Raw genomic sequence first — 18,305 nt, 5'->3', positions numbered from 1 at the left:
CTTGTGTGGAAACTGCTGTGTTTCCTGTAAAACATTAATTCCTTGTCCGGACCTGCGGAAATATCCTTCAATTTTTGTCAGTGCAAAGCTATGCCTAAAGATTAAACCTGCATGTGCTCTGCACGTCAAGGAAAACACCATTTGACATCAGCACCAGCAATGTGACCTCCAAGAAATCCCGCAAGCGGAGAAGGAATAGCGACGTCTCGCACAAGTCTTTGGAAGGGACTGGAGGATGCATCTGTAGGATGCATAGCAGTGACGTGCTGCTGACCTCGCAGCACTGGTGTGTTGAAGCTGGTGGCCAGGATTGGCAGGGCCTTTCCCATGTGGAGGGCTAATTCTGTACCCTCAGGACCGGACGCGGCATCTCATCAGCAGCACCCAGCTGGAGAAGGGAAGAGCATTGTGTGGGCTGTTGCTTTTTTTAAAAACCACTTATGACCCTGGGAGGAGCATGTGAGCAAGAGGCACTGCTGCAAGGAGCGGTGGAAACTGGGGAAAATTCCCAGCTCCTGAACCTCCCAGGGAAATCCCTAGAAAGCTCCCTGGTGCCCTTTCTCAGCATACAAACTCCTGTGCAGTGGGAATCAGGTGGGACTATAAGCACTGGTGAGCTCCATGCCACCCTCGTTCTTTGAGGTGAAGAATAACCCCATGACCTTGCAGTGTTGCTGTCTACCCCATCAGCCAGTACAGGAAGGGTATGCCCCCAAATCCCTGATCTCTCCCCTTCTTCTGGGTACCCAGCAGCCCAGGAAGGGCCAGTGACAAATTCTCACGGAGGCTGAGATGCCTCTGCTGTGAGCTCAGTGACTGACTAATTCGTTTATCTCCTCTGGGAGCTGCACTGAGCTATTGGGAAGCAGCAGAGCCTTGCCAGCTACTCTGCCTGTTCCAGATGCTTTCCCTATTGCTTTCCTGAAGGGGAGAAAAAAACCCAAAAACTTCCAACCCACAAAAAAACCTTGGAGTACTGAGCTGTGGTGATATGCAATCACTCAGGCGTGGCACAGGAAGAAAGAAGGCTCGGAATGCCTTAATTTTGGAAAGCCCTGGGTGAAAATCCATGCAAGTGTGGATACGGTGCCAGGGGTCAGCGCTGCTCAGGCTGCGTCCCATGTTAGGACAGGGCTGTGCGGTACAGCGGGCTGCGCCACCGCTGCTGAAACCACGTGCTGTCCCGCGAAGTGACATCCCCGATAGAAACAAGCTCGGCAGCTCCGGTGCCACCACACTGCCGCTCTGTGCCGCCTGCGGGCCCGCAGTGCAGAGAGACTCCGTGAGCAGAGCAGCCGAAGCGCTCAGCATCGCAGCCCGCCCTCACGAGCTGCTGCGCGGCAGGACAGAAGGGTCCGGCGGCCGCTATCGGTGGGACGAGGCGGCCCTCCAGCGGCCGGACCGGCACTGCCGCCTGCCTCGCACCTCCCTAAGCGCCCCGCACGCGAGCCGTTGCTTCTCAGTGTGAACATGTGCAGGTGTTACCCCCAAAAGCTGGGCCTCCACCACGCCCACAGCTCCGACCGCGAGCCCAACCCGCAGCCTCGGAACCCAGCGCCGTCGGACCGACTCAGAGCACTGCGCACGCGCGATCAGCGGCCTGCGGTGACTGTCTATCCCGCAACGCTCCTCTCTATGGTCCCTCGGCGGAGCGCTCTGTTGTTCTCTCCGCCCCCGCCAGAGGCGCTCTCCGCACTTCAGGCTCGCTCTATGGCGGGAGCCTTTCTATCACAGCCCTCTCCTCTCTGTGCCTGGAGGCTTTTTGCTCTCGGGTCTTCCTAGCTCTCTATGGTGCGCGGCGCTCTGCACCCCGGCCTCCCACCTATTTATCGCCTCGCTTTCTCCGGCTGTTGGCGTCGAACGCGGCGCTGCGCGTAGCAGCGGGGAGCAGCGCGGAGCCCCGCAGGCACAACGTGCAGCTCCGCCCGGCCGCGTCCCCAGGTACCGCTGAGGCACGCGGAGCGATTCGGTAACAGGGTTCCGCTCTCTGCGGCCGTCCCCGCGCCGTTCTGCGAGGGGCTTTGCTGCGGGGCTGGGCTGGGGTTGGTGCTCTTCTCCTGCCTCGGTGATCGGTGGCCGCGTGGGGTTTGGGTTCGTCTTCCAAAGAAGGTAGAAATGAGAGATGTGGCAGCTGCAGGCCGCCGTCCTCCTCCTGGAAGCGCTTTGCTGAGAGCGGCGTGCAGGCTGTGGGTTGGTGTGGTTCCTTTTTTTTTTTTTTCTTTTTTTTTTTTTCCCCCCTTAGATACGTATTTATATGAGAATGTTTGGCTACTGCTTGTTTTCCAGCTCGGTGTATCTGTTTGCTCAACGCGGAGTTGCAGCTCTTTATCTAAGAGCTTTGAAAAGCGCAGCTCGTTACTGCAGATGCTGATTGCAGAGGTGAAACCACGGCAGGTCGGGCAGTCCCTGTGGTCAGAGACCTGCTGGACAGACGAGGCCCGCTCTTCCTTCCTCCTGCTCTCACTTCTCTCATCTTTACTCTCCCCAGAGCCCTGTGCTGTACTTCTGATCACAGTACATTTGAGTTTTCTGCCTTGCCTGCAGCTCTGCTCAGCTCTGCCGTGGGTTCTGTGCGTGCTCCTGTCTCTCATTCACCAGCTGGTGGATTCTTGGATAAGTTGAGCCAAATATTTTTGGGTATAATGTCTGCATGGGGTCTCGTCTCCCTTTGGCAGAGGGGCAGGGTTGGAAATTGAAGCTCTCCTATCTCAAAGTCAACTTGCCTTCACGTGAAGGGTAGCTTAGTGTCCTCTCCTTCCTCCTGCCTGTTCTTTGTGAATTTGAAGGGAAATCTGGTCTTGGGACCTTGCAGCTGCTGCAATTCACAGGTACTCAGGTAAGGTATGTGTGACATAGGCAACATAAAGATCAGAAGTGCAGCAGGACTGGAGGAGAGAATTATCTGTTCATGTAACTAATTCCAGCCAGGAGAGTGTTGTTAGCTTTTGTTAAACAAGCTCAAAGGCAATGTATAAATTCTCCCTAATTCTACAAATTTTTTAATGTGCTCTTAGTTCTAATGTCTTTTGGAAAGGTTTAATTTATGGCTTCTCTCAGCTGTTTCTGGTGTCTGCTTCCATGAAGAACAGCAGAGAAGCAAGAGGTCTCTGTGATTAGATTAAATATCTGGGTCATTTACCATTACCTGTGTTTATTCTCTGGTAAGCTTTGATACTGGAAGAAGACAGAGATAAAAAAGAACATGTGCAGAAAGAGATAACTATGGCTGGAGCTGCCCCAGGCAGAGGCCTCTTTCTAAATGGATTTATGGATGAACTTTTCCTATCAGTTTTGTGTCCTGTTCGAGGAGATATCAGCTGTGTGCAAACAAGGTTGTTTTTTTTTTTTTAATCCTCTCTCAATTGGTGGATATTCTTGAGATTCAAAAGCCTAAATGGAGTGAGTCATCTTTCTTTCACAAAGCAGTCTTCAAGTAATGTGAGTGTTGACGCTTGGCTTGGTGAGTTAACCCAGTTCTTTAAACTTTGTAAACCCAACGATCCTTATTGGTGACTCCTGGTTCTCTGTAGGTCCTCTTGCGGATTTCCTTCACCTAGTCATTATGTATCAAATTTGGCTAATTCCTTTTCCTATATTCAGTTTGTAAAGCATTCTCCCAAAACTTAACATTGGCACAATTAGATGCCAAATTATTTCTGCAAAACCTGACTTTCTGGTGTACAGTTTGTCTGCAGTGAAGATGCTGGAGATTCTCAGGATGCTGCAGCTCAGTCAGCATCTAGAAGGAGATCCAGGAGCTTTGCAGGGCACAGGATGAGCTAGCAGAGATCTCGCTGTCTGCAGGTGTCAGGCAGAAAGCAAGGAGCAGCCAGCACTCCTCTGCCTGGCATGCAGAACAAAACAGAGCTTCTAACCTGAATCCAGGTGATTTGCAAGACAGCCAGATTCCATGCAGCCTGCTGAGGATGGCATATTGCATTTTAGCAGCCACAGAAATCAGAACTGTTTTTCTGCAGCTCTGAAACTGTCAGTGAGTGGTACACAGGCTGAAGCCAAGAACCTTTCACAACTCAGTGGCCTGCATCTTTATCTTTATAAAACAGTTCATTATCTTATATCATTATAAAACAGTTTCTGCTTTTTTTTCCTCTGGAATTGACAGTCTACTTTTTTCATACTCAGCAAATTTTCTGGGAATATCCCCCTCTGTGCTGTTTTTACTGTTCTTATTAACTTTCACCATTTCTGCACCAAGTCACCTATGAAGTGGAGGAGCAGGTTAGACAGCCAAGGCACCAACGTCTGTACGCTTCAGATAAGAAAATGAAGGCAAATCAGAAAAGCAGGATAAGAAATTCTTTCTGTGCCTGTGTCTTGTTCAGTGATACTGCATTTCAACGTGCTTCAGATCAAAGCATTGTTAAAATTCTGCTGGATTTAGGCCTGACCTCCAGAACTTGATGAGCACGACAGAGCGCTTAGTGTGGCTTTGGCTTCATGTCTTTAAACTTGCAGGATTTTGCTTTTGTTCGTCGTCCTGAAGTGTTGTTATGAACCAACCTCTGGAATTCACCTTCTCACCTCTGGTCAAAAGTTAACCATGGCTGGTTACTCTTCCATGCTTGCTGTGTCCTTTGGCAGTAGAAGCTCTTCCTCCTTATTGTTCTGCATACTTTTTCTAGAACTGACCTGATTACTTGATTCCTCTATTACTTGCTTTCCTAACCAAGGTCACTTTTCTCCGTTTCCCTGAGGATTACAGCTCTGTCCAGCAAGGGGGAATTCAGCTTGGGGAAGACCGGAGAAAGGACAAGTCTTGCTGCAGATGAGGTTTTACCAGTGTTTTGTCAAGGGCTTCAAACACCCAGCTGTCTCTTCTGGAAGTGCTTTGCCTGGTCAATCTCAGGATTTATCTGTTTCTCCTCAGGGCAATTTTCTGCTGGAGTTAATGTTGATCACAAAATAAGATGTCCTTGTTTCTCCTCCTATTTCCAACTGATGTTCTGTGATTGGATTAGCTTATTTGTTTTAGAAATTCATCACCTGCTCTAATGCTGAATTCCCTGCTGTTTCCATTGTACTCAGTTTTAGGGGTTTTTAGGAGTTTTCACTTGCTGTCTTCATCGTCTTTGGTAGCGGTGTTGTCTACGAAAGTGTTCACTGTAGCTGACCTACGCAAGGGTACAGCACCTGTTGCATGGAGTTGGCTGCATGCTCCACATGTTTTTACCCAGAACAGCAGTACAGCTGACTCACTTTGTTCTCCTCCTTCTCCTGGCTGTTCAGGATGTGGTGCCGGAGGCTGGCGTGCCTGCTCAGCGTGCCTTGCCAACACACCAGACGTCACTTGCTGGGGCTGTCCTGCAGCAGGAGGACCTTCACTGCTGCTGTGGCTCGCTGGCATCACACAGCCCCAGAGTCCCTCAGCTGTGCCTGGCAGTTACACGGTGATCATTTAGGTAGGTGTGTGCTTTTAAGCCTGTTTTTGGGTCTCTGGGGGAAGAGGAGCAAGATTTTTCCTGAGTGTGTTTCTCCAGTAGTGATTCCCTTCTGAAACAACCCTTGATTTTTAGAGAGATGTGTGCTGGAATTGGCGTTTTGTGTTCCCTTTGGGAATTACCAAAAGCAGGATGCAGCAGGTTTGTCTGCTGGCAGTAAGTCTTTTATAATAAGTGAGGCAGTGCTAACTTGAAAAGTAAGTGATTCCTGAACCTTGCAGCTGAACCTTGCCCTGTCTGCCAGTTGTTCGTTATGTCTTGCAGATGGGATGGCTGGTTCAGTGTATGTCCCAGCTCTCTGCCTTGTCCTCACTTGCAGGTTTTCCTTAAAACACAAATCTTTGAAACAGAGTAGGTGAGAGCAGGCTTGTAGGCAACCTGTTTGTGTGTCTGGATGGCATGAGCAGGCCTTTTTGGTGCCAGTTGTTTCTCCCTGTGAGAATGCTGAAGGGAAAAGCAAAGAATGAGTGCCTGTGTGTGAAGTAAAAGTTATAAATGCAGTTTGAGGTCAATTTGTCCTTTGTTTTTTTGGGGGTGGGTTTTTTGGTTTTTTTTTTTTTGGACTCAGCTTAATAACTGAGACACATTTCCCCATGGTCTTTGTCACCTGCAGCTGCCCAGCCTCTGCCTTGTGATGTCTGCTGAGGCTGGTTAGAAGGCGTTGCTACTCCTAGAGTCTCTTGTAATCCTGTCTCAAAAGGGAATTGCTTAATATTTTATTCAACATAGTGGTCCTCTAAGAAAGAATATTGTTTTACCACATAAATATTGGATTTCAAAGATGGGCAGGAAGGGCTCTCCTACTGCCTGTGCCAGCTCTGATTTCCCTCTAAAGGACTTTAGGTGTTCCTAAGCTTTCTCTGGAGGGAGCAAGAAGGCGAGGACTTGAATGCTAAGTGGGAATTAGAGGTCGTGATGTTGTTTGTAATGTGTGTGTAGTTTAGAATATTTGGCTGGTTCTTACCTGTGCTTGTGCAATGAGATCTGCAGCTACATGGGCACGGGGAACCTTGTTATGTACTTATGTACAGCAGCTGCTGCGTAGCTCTGAATTTACTATCCATCGAAGAGAGAAGGTAGGCGTAGCATGTTTGTTAACCACGCTGCTTCCTGTTGCAGGATGAGACTGTGGACGTAGTAAGACAGGAGACCATGGCAAAGTCACTGCCAGTGATGCTCTTTGCTTGAGATCTTTTGCCTGGCCATCACACGATAAGCTAACTTGCACAAACAGCTGCTAAGTCGAACAGGCTCTGCATCTCCTATAAGTGGGTCATAACCTGTAGGCTCTTTGTGGCTTTTTTTTTTTTCCATACTGTTCACACCAATGCATCTTCTGTGCCCGTGACTTTTGGCAGAGCTCAGGTATGCAAACACCTTGATGCGCTTTGATTTCGTCTGGCTGCGGGACCACTGCCGCTCAGCTTCCTGCTACAACGCCAAGACAAACCAGCGCAGCTTGGACACGGCCAGTGTGGACCTCAGCATCAAGCCCAAGGCTGTCCGAGTGGATGAGACCACGCTTTTCCTCACGTGTGAGTTCCAAAGCACCTGCCCCCTGTCTGTCAATGAGCAGCCCTGGTTGGAGTGGGGCTGGTTGATAGATCCCACTCCTAAGGCTATCTTCTCCCAGGAAACCTTATCTCTAAATCAGGAGCTGTTTTGGGAGGAGGCGTAGCTGTAAGCAGGTTTTAAACACTGCTGTTCTGAGTAGAGCTGTTTCTGTAAACACGCCTCAGTCTTATTTATGTCTGTTTTTTTCCCCTCCTTACATTCTCTCTCTCCTCTTGCTTAGAGATGTGTGCATCTCCAGCATCTGTGTTGTTTACTGCAGGAATGTGGCAGGAATGCAAATAGTGAACATATCAAGAACTGGTTCACTTTTTCTTTACTCTGCTTTATTTGAACTGATGTTCCTTATCAGAACTCATTCCTTATGTCCATTCTCCCTGCTGCTTTCTTCCTTTTGCTGCAATTTGCTTTCATCTATGGTACTTTCATTTATGGTCTAGTCATCAGCGCTTGACTTTGCCATGGACTTTTCCTGTCACTTGAGAGCAAAACTACTGAAATAGAAGCTCTTGGCTCTGAATTTGGAGTTGTTGGCAATACTTTTAGTACTTGTGGCCTAAATTGAATACATTCTTTCTCTTGATACCAGCCAAAATATGATGTTGTTAGGCAAAATAAAAAGAGGAAGGACTGTCCTAGGTTGATGTTGCACTGGCTGTGATTTCGGGCTGTTCATTGCGATGACTGACTCTCCTCACGTGTCACAGGGCCGGATGGACATGTTACGCGGTATGGGCTGCAGTGGCTGGTGAAGAACAGCTACGAGGGGCAGAAGCAGCAGGTCATGCACCCACGGATCCTCTGGAATGCAGAAATCTACCGCCAAGCCCAGGTCCCCTCTGTTGACTGCCGGAGTTTCCTGGAGACGGACGAGGGGCTGAAGGAGTTCCTGCAAAACTTCCTTCTGTATGGGATTGCTTTTGTTGAGAATGTCACTCCCACCAAAGAGGACACACAAATCTTAGCAGAAAGGATCAGTTTAATCAGGTAACCAGTAGTTCCCCAGGAGGGCTGCAGACAGCTTTGTAGAACTAGGAATGATAAGCTGTTATTTCCTTTTTGTATGGAAAGGTGCTGCCCTTGTATTGTGCACTGTTGCATGTTCTGCACACAGAGGATCTGGGTCTTCTGCAGTCTCTGGCCACATGGACAGAGATGGAGTATTGCACAGTGGGATCTGGCTCCTTTTTTGGGGGGCAGCCAGAGTTACTAGGTTAGAGCTGCCTCAGGAGCATAGTGACTTTTGTGATAGTGGGACTCTGCACAGAGAAGAGTAACTGAAGGAAGTAGCCCGTCTGGGAAGACTTGAGCTTTGCAAAGAGACAGATTTCCTGTTGTGACTTGAAAGGTTAAGAGGGCAGCCCTGGCCCTGGGAGCCAAGGGAGATCAAAAACAATTTGTAACTCTTGCTAAAGAAAAATACTGGGAAATGTTTCTTCTGTGTTTGTTTAAAACACACCAGTAACATGGCAAGCCTGGGTTTGAGTTTCAAGTTTTATCCAAGCTGCAGAAACATCTTAGCTTGCCTTTGGCCATTAGAAGAGGAAGGATTCCTATTTCTGTTGATGAATAGCCACTGCAAATAGAAATTAAGGGCTCTGAGAAATATCCATCCCACATTTTCCTCCAGATCCCCTCATCCTGTAGCCCTTGAGTATTGTTTGTCTCTTTGGGCCCTTTCCTTCTCCAAACTCTGCCATGCACATTACAGGGAGAGGTCGGTGGAAACTCCAGGCCTTCTTAAGAAAGAAAGGAATTGTACCCACAGTGGGTACAAACAAATGCTAGCTGCACTCTGGTAATTTCTGATGTTGCTCAGTCTTTCCATGATTTGGTTGGGATTCATCTTTGGAGTAAAAGGAAGATCTGTATTTGTGGAGGAGAAGTAAGACTTGCTCTCTATGTGAGATGGGCGAGATGATTGCAAGAGTGGATCTGTTGTACAACAATACTGATCCCTGCAGCACTCGGGTATGATAACTGCCCACCTCTTTTGCAGGGAGACCATCTATGGCAGAATGTGGTACTTCACCTCTGATTTCTCCCGGGGCGACACTGCCTACACAAAACTGGCTCTGGATCGGCACACTGACACAACCTACTTCCAGGAGCCCTGTGGGTATGTGCTGTTGCTGGTTCACAGACACTCGGCACAGAAGGCAGGAGTGATTCACAGTGATGCAGTTTAGACTTGATTGTTTCCAGTGCTGTTGATGTGATGTAGTGTTGCTAGTCACACAGTAATTCTGGATCCGGCTTGGTTCCTTTGAAGTGAGGTAGTCTGTAGATGCCCAATGTTTGAAACTCCCAGGTCTTCCAGAATGCAGGCAATGAAGGAGGTTTTTAAGCTTCACCTTAATCGTGCTGACCTGGGCAAGTCCTCCTTGTCCACATCAGTACTGTGTTTCACTGGCAGAGTGCTCCTAGTGGTAGCCTCTGGGGAAGGAGGGAGCAGCCTGTCTTGGCACAACCTGCACTATCTGCTTCTGTCCTCCCCGGCTGCATGAGCGGCACCAGAGCGTTGTGCTGCCCTCCTATCTGCCCTCTGCGGGTGCTCTGCTTCAGACTGGTTGGGATTTGTATTTTGGCAGTAATTCAACCCTGTAGGAAGGGCTAATCTAGCCCTTCAAAGTTTACACTTGTCTGTGCTTTAAACATTTTAAAAAAAAGTTTGTAGCTGTAACATTTCCCAAATGCAAATCTGCAGACTGCTTTTCCAGTATAGCCTATGGGCCACAAGTTCTGTACCCAGTTGGAGAAAGAGAGGCAGCAGCCCTGATCCTGGTTCACACTGAAGCACAGAAGGCTTAATTTCATCCGTAATTATTATTAATTTTTTTGTTTGTTTGCTTTCATATCAGTCAAGATGGAAGTCATGAAAAGGCCCTGAGGTTGAAACTGATGGAAGCATGGTGATTTTGTAGGACTACAGAGGCCAGAAGTCATCTTGTCCAAGCCTCCTGCCTTATAGTAGGATTAGCTCTTCCTAATGAGGCTGTTCCTAATGAGTTCCTGAGCATTGTAATGGGAACGTTTTGTTAGGCAGACCTGGTAGAACAGATGAGGACCAAGTCATGGAGGTGTTCTGGCAGAACATGGACTTCAGAGCAGTTCACTTAAAGCAGGAAAAGTGCTACCTTAGTGCTACCAAGGAGGCACCTGCTTGCCTGTGCCCAGTCTAACACAGAGTTTGGGTGGCAGCATTTGTTCTGAAGCAGCTAGGTGTCAGGAGCAAAGTAAGCAGTTTCTAGTGTGCTCTGTGTAGCTAGTAGTATGTGTGTATGAAACTTAAATCCTGCCATGTGCTTCAGGTTGGCTTACTTGTTTCCAGTGAACAGCTGATTGTAGAAACCAGGTGCTTTTGTGGCTTGTGCAGTTACCTGCTTGCTTGACTTGCTCAAGAGCTCACAGAATCTCCCCAGCAATCAAATAAAAATTAATTAGTAATCAGAGCTTCAGCCTACAGTTGTACTTTAATTGAACTGCTTATTGTGAGAACTGCAGAGCTCATTAGCTATTTCTATACCTTTCTTTTGGATAGGTATATTCTAGTCTGCAGCAAAATGAAATGTATCAAGCCATGGCAGTGTGGACTAGACTAGTGGGCTAACTATTAATGCTTGCAGACTGTGGCTGTGCAGGTAAAACATGAATTTCTGGCTTTCCTGAGCACGTATCTCTGCCAGAAATCCTTTCTCAGACTGTTGAAGGCTTATTCTGAAATGTTTTAAACACTTTAAACTGTCTTTGACCTGCTCCTAAAGGAAGTGAGGTGTTTTTCAAGAAAGACGTGTTTATTTGAATGACTGCTTTCCCCACTGCATTGGGTAAAATCAACCAGATCTAACAAGTCTCAGGTTAAATTACTACAAAGGGTAGAGGAGAGAAGATCCCCAAGACACGGGAGAGTGTGCAGTGTTATCTCACCAGGCAGGGAAGAACTTACTGCCCTGAGCTGCAGGAGGAGACTATTGCCTTGAAAGCATAGAGCCACAAGGGGTTGGGCAACCTGTGCTCCTGCACTTGTGGACTGACTTGCTGTAATTATTCTGATCCTTCTGTGGATATAAAGGACAATTAGAGTCCATGTGAAAAGGTACTGGTGAGGATGTCGTTAGGAGCATCTGCCAGATCACTTGCTGTGGGGTTAAGAGGCCTCAAAGGAAGATGAGGAGATAAAGGCTGCCCTGAAAGGTTACCTTCGACTTTCTGATAAGTGAAGTTGATACACTGTGAAAACTGACAGCATGTGACTGGAGGCAGCTGCTAGCTGTCTGTTCCTAGTAATACAGGGTCTGACGTGCTTGGATGAAGGGGAAGAAAGAAACTTCAGAAATTTCAGAAAAGAGCAAAAGCTGTTCAGATGAATTGGACAGCTTCCTGCTAGGGAGGGGTATCCTTATATGGAAGCTTCTATGGGCTGTCTTCATTCCCTGTCAGGTCTTAGTGAAATAAATTGTTGTGAGACGCTTGTCACAACAAGTACCACTAGAGAGAGGTGTTGCATCTATCTGCGTTTGTCTGGGTCCACAGGGAGTGCATTTTCTTGACAGGACAGGCAGCTGAAGTCTTTCCCCTTGTGCTCTCACCCTTGCAGCATCCAAGTGTTTCACTGCCTCAAGCATGAGGGGACAGGAGGGCGTACACTGCTGGTGGATGGCTTCTATGCAGCGGAGCAGGTTCTCCGGCAAGCACCTGATCAGTTTGAGCTGCTAAGTAAGGTGCCACTGAAGCATGAGTACATTGAGAATGTGGGAGATTGTCACAACCACATGATCGGAGTTGGGCCAGTCCTCAACGTCTATCCCTGGAACAATGAGCTTTACCTGATCAGGTAACATCAGAATGAAGATGGGAGGAGATGGGGTTGGGCAGACTGTAGTGATTTTCCAGAAGACAGCTTCGATGGAAAACCATTGCATGTTTCGGGGAGGGTGGGCTGGGGACCACAAAAACACCATGCATTTCCTTTTGGGCTTTGCAGTGCGATGTTTTCAAGAATGTGTAAGAACCACTGCTGCTCTTTTGAAGTTCCAGCTTGGCTTAGCACTGACTGACTGCAATTTTATTCAGAAAAACCCTTAGTCCTGTCTGTAGCTGGTGCACCTGTTGCAGCCTGCCTCCGTTTAAATCCTGGCCTTTCCTTAATAGTGTGAAGCTACTGGCTGACCAGACAGCTAACTTCTAGATTGTGTGGGCTTTGTTTCTTGGAAGGAAAGAAGTTTTTAATATCTCGGTGCTGGTGGGCTTAGCTTTCATTCTCACCTTTTTCTCCGCTGCTGAGAAAGTGCAGGGCATCCTTCTGTGAAAAGCAGCAAAAACTGTGTTAGACTTAACAGCAAACTCCTCCTTGCTCCAAATGTTTGCTGCATAACCTCTGTACTCATCACTGTTGCCTCCTTCAATACTGACTAATCTTATGGCTCCTGAGATTCCCTCTAGAAACATGTGGCTGCACTGTGCACATGGGACCACAGAAGTGATCTTTTCTCTTCTTTCTTTCTAGATACAATAACTATGACCGTGCAGTCATCAACACTGTGCCTTATGATGTTGTGAATCGTTGGTACACTGCTCACCGCACACTCACCACTGAGCTCAGGAGACCAGAGAATGAACTGTGGGTCAAACTGAAGCCAGGCAAGGTAGGACTTTGGAGTTGGAGGCTTGTGTGTTTGGTATGGGCAGGGAAGCAGGATGCTTCTATGGATGTGCAAGCTTGTTGCCACTGAAGCTAATGTTTCCTTGTACTGCAGCTCTTCACAGCTGTTTTTGTGTGCTCTGTATTCTAGTACTGGCCTCTCCAGTCTGTATGTGTACTTAACTGTTGTGAAAGAATATTAGCTTCCAGGCAAGATAGAAGTAATTAATTCAAAAGATCTTTCCAGTCACTCTGAATGAGGACCTCCAGAGGCAGGAAGGCTGGGAGCAGTTTGTGCTCAGCCTCTGACTTCTTCCAGAAGCAGAATATCTTTTAATGGAAGCATAAGGAGCACAAGTGGGGCGCCAAATTTACTTCTGTTCTGAGGTTATATTTGAATCGTAGCATTGCTGGTGAATCACAGGAGGCCTGGGAATCTCCTCACTGTCCCAGAAATGCATTAACACATCTTGGTGTGAAGAGAATAAAAGCTCTGCCCTGAGTTGGAAAGGCTGATGCTGGGTGCAGTTTTAGAAAAGCTAGAGCTGCAGTTGTATGCTTAGAGGTGTTACAGGGTATGTTTTCATCTACCAGCTGTGCCTGCTTGAAGAAGTTTTATTACTGCAGGGTCTGTATTCAGCTTGGGCCCCAAAAGTGAAAGTGAAGCAGAAGTATTCATGTCAGAAAGCCCCAGCATATCTGTGTTCTCAAGGATGTCTGGGGAAATGACCTTAGAGGCTGATGGTGGCCATTTTCTCTTGTTGGTGAACTATGACCCAACATTTTTGGCAAAAAAAAAAAAAAAGAAAAATTGGAAGTACATTGCTAGGTGTTGTTTTACACTATGGTTAGCAGCAGAGCTGCTGGCATCAGGTGCAACATACATCCTAGATCACATCAAAAATCGACCTGTAGTCTCATGTGCTGTGTCTGACAGCGTTGAACTGGGAGGATAGTGGTGTATCCCTACCTACTCTTCCAGAGAGGGATCTCCAACCTGTCACGTCAGGGGCTCCTGGCTCAGTGTGACACTCACCCTGCTCTGTTGGCCTTTCTTCTTCCCCTGCAGGCACTGTTCATCGATAACTGGCGTGTGCTGCATGGGCGGGAAGCCTTCACGGGGTACCGCCAGCTGTGCGGCTGCTACCTGACGAGAGATGATGTGCTCAACACCGCTCGCCTGCTGGGGCTGCAAGCTTAGCCTGCTCATCTGCTGTGCGGAGGCAGACAGAGCTCCGTGCTGGTGCGTCACCACAACCACGTTGCACATACCTCAGACACCTCCGCCCTCTCTGAGCAGTTCTCTCTCTGCCCGTGTGGGAGAGGGAGCAGGTGGAAGCCAAAGGTTATGGGAGCTTTATGGGACTGTGTTCTGCCTTCCTCTGAGCTTGGTCAGCTCTCGCTGTCTCTGCACTCAGCCTGGCCTTCTCAGCTGGCCGCTTTGTCTCGGCTCCAGTGAACTGGGGCTAATCACACTATGAGAAGTGCTCCTCCAATCAAGTGCCTTCAGAATCTGAAATCTGTTTCTGCCTGTTGTTTGGTCTCTTATGTCAGTTACCACATTTGTTTTTTTTGGCGTAACAGAGCAGAATGGATATATCTGGGATCTTGTTTTACCTCAGGCCAGCTGCCTTCTAGAGAAAAAGGAAGTCACTGTTGAAGGTGCCACTACTTAAACTGAGGGCTGTTGGCATGTATCTGTGACTTCTTTCCTGTTAAACAAGCTGTGTACCCCTATCTGACAGGCTCTGCTACAAGCAGTGCTGCTTGAGAGTTGGCCTGGAAAGTCAAGCTCATATAGCTAAGGTACCTCTAAAGGTTTAGGTAGACAGAAAAGGGAAAGTAGTGAGATCTGCACATTGGAAAGGAGAGGTGGCTTTGGATGAGGAGTGTGCTTCTCCCATTTCCTTCAGTAATGTAATGTTGAACTAGTGGTCTGTCTGCCTGTTACGCTGTACTTCAGTTGAGGGTGAAGGCTCATCAGCTACAGTGTTTGACACGTTTCCCACTCTGCCTGCTCTTCTGGCTTTCTTGAAGAAGGAATTTTTGTTAGAGCATCTTTACACTGGCTGCTGGATGAGGCTGGCTATTTTTTCCACCAGATTTTCCTGCATATGAAGGTAATGAACACAGAGATATCTTTCAACTCCTGGTAGCAGGAAGGTAAATTTGTAGAGTGGCACTGAACAACCACAGTGGAAATCTCTTTTTAGGTTATATTTTTAATTCTTCCGTATTTTTGGGGGAGGTATTTGCTCTGGTCTGACTGGACCCTAAAACATGGTCCTGTTCACTTCTGGTTTTCATGTATGAGGAAGATGCTGTTATGCCTAAGGTATAAATGGGGTGCAGATGCCGAACTTGCTGCCTTCGTTTAATCTAAATATTGAATGTATACATCTTGGTGTTAGGAAGCACTCTTAAAAGCTTCTGTTCCTCTGGACTTATGCTGTCATTTGCAGTGAGACACTACTCCATCAGGAGTTGAAAGGGTTTCAGAGTGAAGGCTGATGTGAAGCTGTGTATTGGAGGATACGTAAAGAAGTGAAACATGAGCAATGGCAGCAGGCTTGAAGGTGAGCTGGCTTCTGTCAAGTGTGTCTTCCAAGGCTTGTGAACAGCCTCAGACATGGGCAGGCACTTGAGGTTTCCTATAGGCTAAGCCAGTGGGTTCCTCAAGCAGCCTGCATCATGCATTGCTTCTGTTATTTCTTTTCCAAATATTTGGGTTAAAGGTTCTCCAGCATAACTTAGGTGTGAAGCTTTGCAGATCTTCATTAACCACACGGAAGTAGCAAGCCCCTGTGGTTACACCTGCTTCTCACACAACCCACGTGCTCCAGGGTTGCTCCACTTTGTACTTCTGGGTGAAGCTACTACCTGGAACATGCTGGGGAGAGGTCATGACAAAATCATCTCTGTGTTAATTGACCCTGGGAGGGGGACAGAGGAACCTGATCAGTGATTCAGAACATGTTAGAGATTTCTGAGCTCTTCTTGTCTCCTTGTGCTCATAGGATCAGAGTAAAAGCACTTGGGTTAATGTGGGACTCATTGCTTAGTTGATGAAATGAGCTTTACTTCCCAGTTTTATCAGCTGCAAGCCAAAAATCTGCCAGTACTCTGAGCTGGAGAGTGCAGGTCTATGGCTAGCACAAGGGAGAACTGACTCAAAATATATTGACAACTGTAGTGATACAGGTGCCTTTCTGATGAAGAATGTGGTGATCGTAGCTCTGTCTCCCACTGAGCAGTGTGGAGCTGCCAAGAGCTGTGGTCTTCAGCCACCAGCCTCCTTTTTGAGCCATCTCCAAGCCAGCACACTCCTTGAGGTGATCATGTACTGTGTTTTGGGGGGACATTTTTCACCATGAATGTAGCAGAAACACATTTCTTCATAGGTGTTGTTCAATTCAGTTTAGCCATTTCATAAGAAAATGGGGAGGGAGCTTTGTTTAATCTCGTGCTCCACCTCTTCCTCGCTTCCTGAGTGGACTGTTATTCCTAAGCATCTTGTGATCATCAAGGCTTTATTTGTAGAAACAGGGCTTCTTGGCAACTGCAGTCTGTCTGATATGGACATCTGTTGCGTCGTGTTATGGAACAGGTGGTTTGCTCTAATGGTATCAGATCAATTTTTGTAATTAAGCTTTACCAGTTCTTTCAGGCAATAAATGGTGAACTGCTTCTTTCTCCCTCCCACCACACAAGGGCTCCACTGTATGTGTTTTTGAAACATTTCCCAAAAGTAAAAAATGAAGTGATGACGTACTAAATGAATTATAAAGTGGTCAGGTTACAAGACGTCCATGCCTAGCAATCATGAACTGGATAAGTGCATTACCCATCAAAGTTGGAATAAATCTGAGAAGGGTAAATCAACGCATTGCCTTTGGCTTTTTGTCATTCATCCTTTGCACTGGCCACACGGTGGCAGACGATGCATGGAACAGCATGAAAAGTCAGTGTTAAAAACTCAGTATCAAGTCCCAGTATCCACCCGTGGCTGTAGGGCTGGTGCTGATTCTTTCTCTTCTGCTATGCTACACCCATTTCTCTTGAAAAGCTCAGGGACTGCTGGTCAAACATCTGCAAGACAGTGGATATTTTTAAAGAGCAACAGGACATGACGTACATTGTACTGAAGGTGATGGTGAAGGGAGCAGAGATGTGAGGGCACACAGAGGGGATGGAGGGAGCGTGGGGAAAAGTGGGTTGGTTTTGAAGGTGTGGGGAGGAGGAAGGAATCTGATCTAAGCATAGGCTAGGGGGAAATAGAGCTCATCAGGTGGCTGTTGGAAGGCAATGTCTACCCTGAGGCCCTCAGTTCCCACCCATGTGTGTCCCAAGATTCACAGTTTGGTTTCTCAGGGCCCAGCTCTCCCTAACCTTGTGTACCTGAAGATTCCCACATTGCACATGCACCTTCATTTATCTCTGCTTGCCCTCTGGTCCCTTCTAATGCTTCCTTTTGCCCTGCAGTGCTCCCCTGTGTCCTCTTTTGGAGTCTTGTCCCCTTGGAATCATTCAGGTCTGAAGAGACTTCAGTCCTTCAGTGAAACCAAGGTCTGCTCCTGGAAAATCCCTTTTGTTTCTGCACTTGCCATGCTCAAATTCTCAGCTAGGCTGAAAAACATTTATGTTGTTATCTGCTCATTTCTTTCCTTTTTGGATATATGAAATACAAGCTATTTTAGTAGACTCCTTCAGCTAAGTAATCTGAAAAAGATAATTTCAGTTAGAAATTACCTTAATTCAACACTAGTTCAAACCAGAACTATCAGGATCGTGCAGACAGGAATGGATTTTCTGTGGAAGTGGGAAAATATGAAGTCACAGGGAAAAAAAAAAGTGGGAGCTAATTAATATTCATCAGATACCATAATTTTGACAAATGGCAGAGGGGAAATTCTTTGTCATTGACCTCTGAGACATGCAGGAAGGGTGGGCTGCTGTTTGTAGCATGTAAAAATAACGTGCAGACTGCACAGTAAGCATTACAACAACCAACTATCCTTGAGATATTTCCCTTCACCTCCTGCTGTACCTATGTTCTGTAGGTTTTTAGGTAATCTGTAGTAACATGGATGTCTCTGATTTAGTAACTCAGAGCAGCATGTGAGTAGTCTCTCTTCAGTGGGCTCTTTGTACCTGTTAATTTTGCTGCATGTCTCTTTTCAGCCTTTTCTCTTAGAACTTTGAAGACCTCATTAGACAGAGAAATTACTTTTAATTTATGGATGCACTGCTAATGGGAAACATCCATTTCCAGTTCACTATTGAAAGCACGGATCTAATGTTAAGCAAAACAAATTCATTTTGACCTAAAGAGCATGGCAGCCCTCCTTTAGCAATTTAGTTAATTGTGTGGCGTGGTGTAGTGTAATTGCTTACAATAGAAAAGCTCACAGGAATGATTTGGAAAGGAAGGGATAATTCTGCATGAAGAGTGATACCAACCTATCCCCAAACTTCAGCTGCACAAGACAGTTGTACCTATTCCTCAGTCAAAATTGTTTTTCCCTTCAGCTTCTAAATACAATGGTAAATTCTAAGTGACATCTAAAGTCCCAGACATAACTCAGGTAGTAGGACTGACCTGCCCCTTTTATACACTGCTCTGCCTCCCCAGT

General features: G+C 47.0%; 1 protein-coding gene across 2 annotated transcripts; it reads left to right on the top strand.

Annotated features, from left to right (window-relative positions):
- The first annotated feature begins 1,696 nt into the window (after positions 1-1,696).
- On the top strand, positions 1,697-16,554 carry TMLHE (trimethyllysine hydroxylase, epsilon). Of its 2 annotated transcripts, XM_042825316.1 has the most exons (8): positions 1,697-1,941; positions 5,248-5,420; positions 6,818-6,994; positions 7,739-8,018; positions 9,031-9,150; positions 11,629-11,865; positions 12,538-12,676; positions 13,742-16,554. In XM_042825316.1, exons 2-8 carry the CDS (start codon positions 5,249-5,251, stop codon positions 13,871-13,873), a joined length of 1,257 nt encoding a protein of 418 aa, XP_042681250.1. In that variant the 5' UTR covers positions 1,697-1,941; position 5,248; the 3' UTR covers positions 13,874-16,554. The 2 variants fall into 2 exon arrangements, with proteins under 2 accessions (XP_042681250.1, XP_042681248.1); XM_042825314.1 differs by lacking the exon at positions 1,697-1,941 and having other exon boundaries at positions 2,045-5,420.
- The last annotated feature ends 1,751 nt before the right edge of the window (positions 16,555-18,305 follow it).

Source organism: Centrocercus urophasianus, unplaced genomic scaffold (assembly GCF_019232065.1).
Source record: "Centrocercus urophasianus isolate 14NV4802_14NV808 unplaced genomic scaffold, USGS_Curo_1.0 seq_24, whole genome shotgun sequence".
NCBI classification, from domain to species: domain Eukaryota; kingdom Metazoa; phylum Chordata; class Aves; order Galliformes; family Phasianidae; genus Centrocercus; species Centrocercus urophasianus.
The sequence above is the reverse complement of the archived record's forward strand: the minus strand, read 5'-3'. Positions and strand labels throughout refer to the sequence as shown.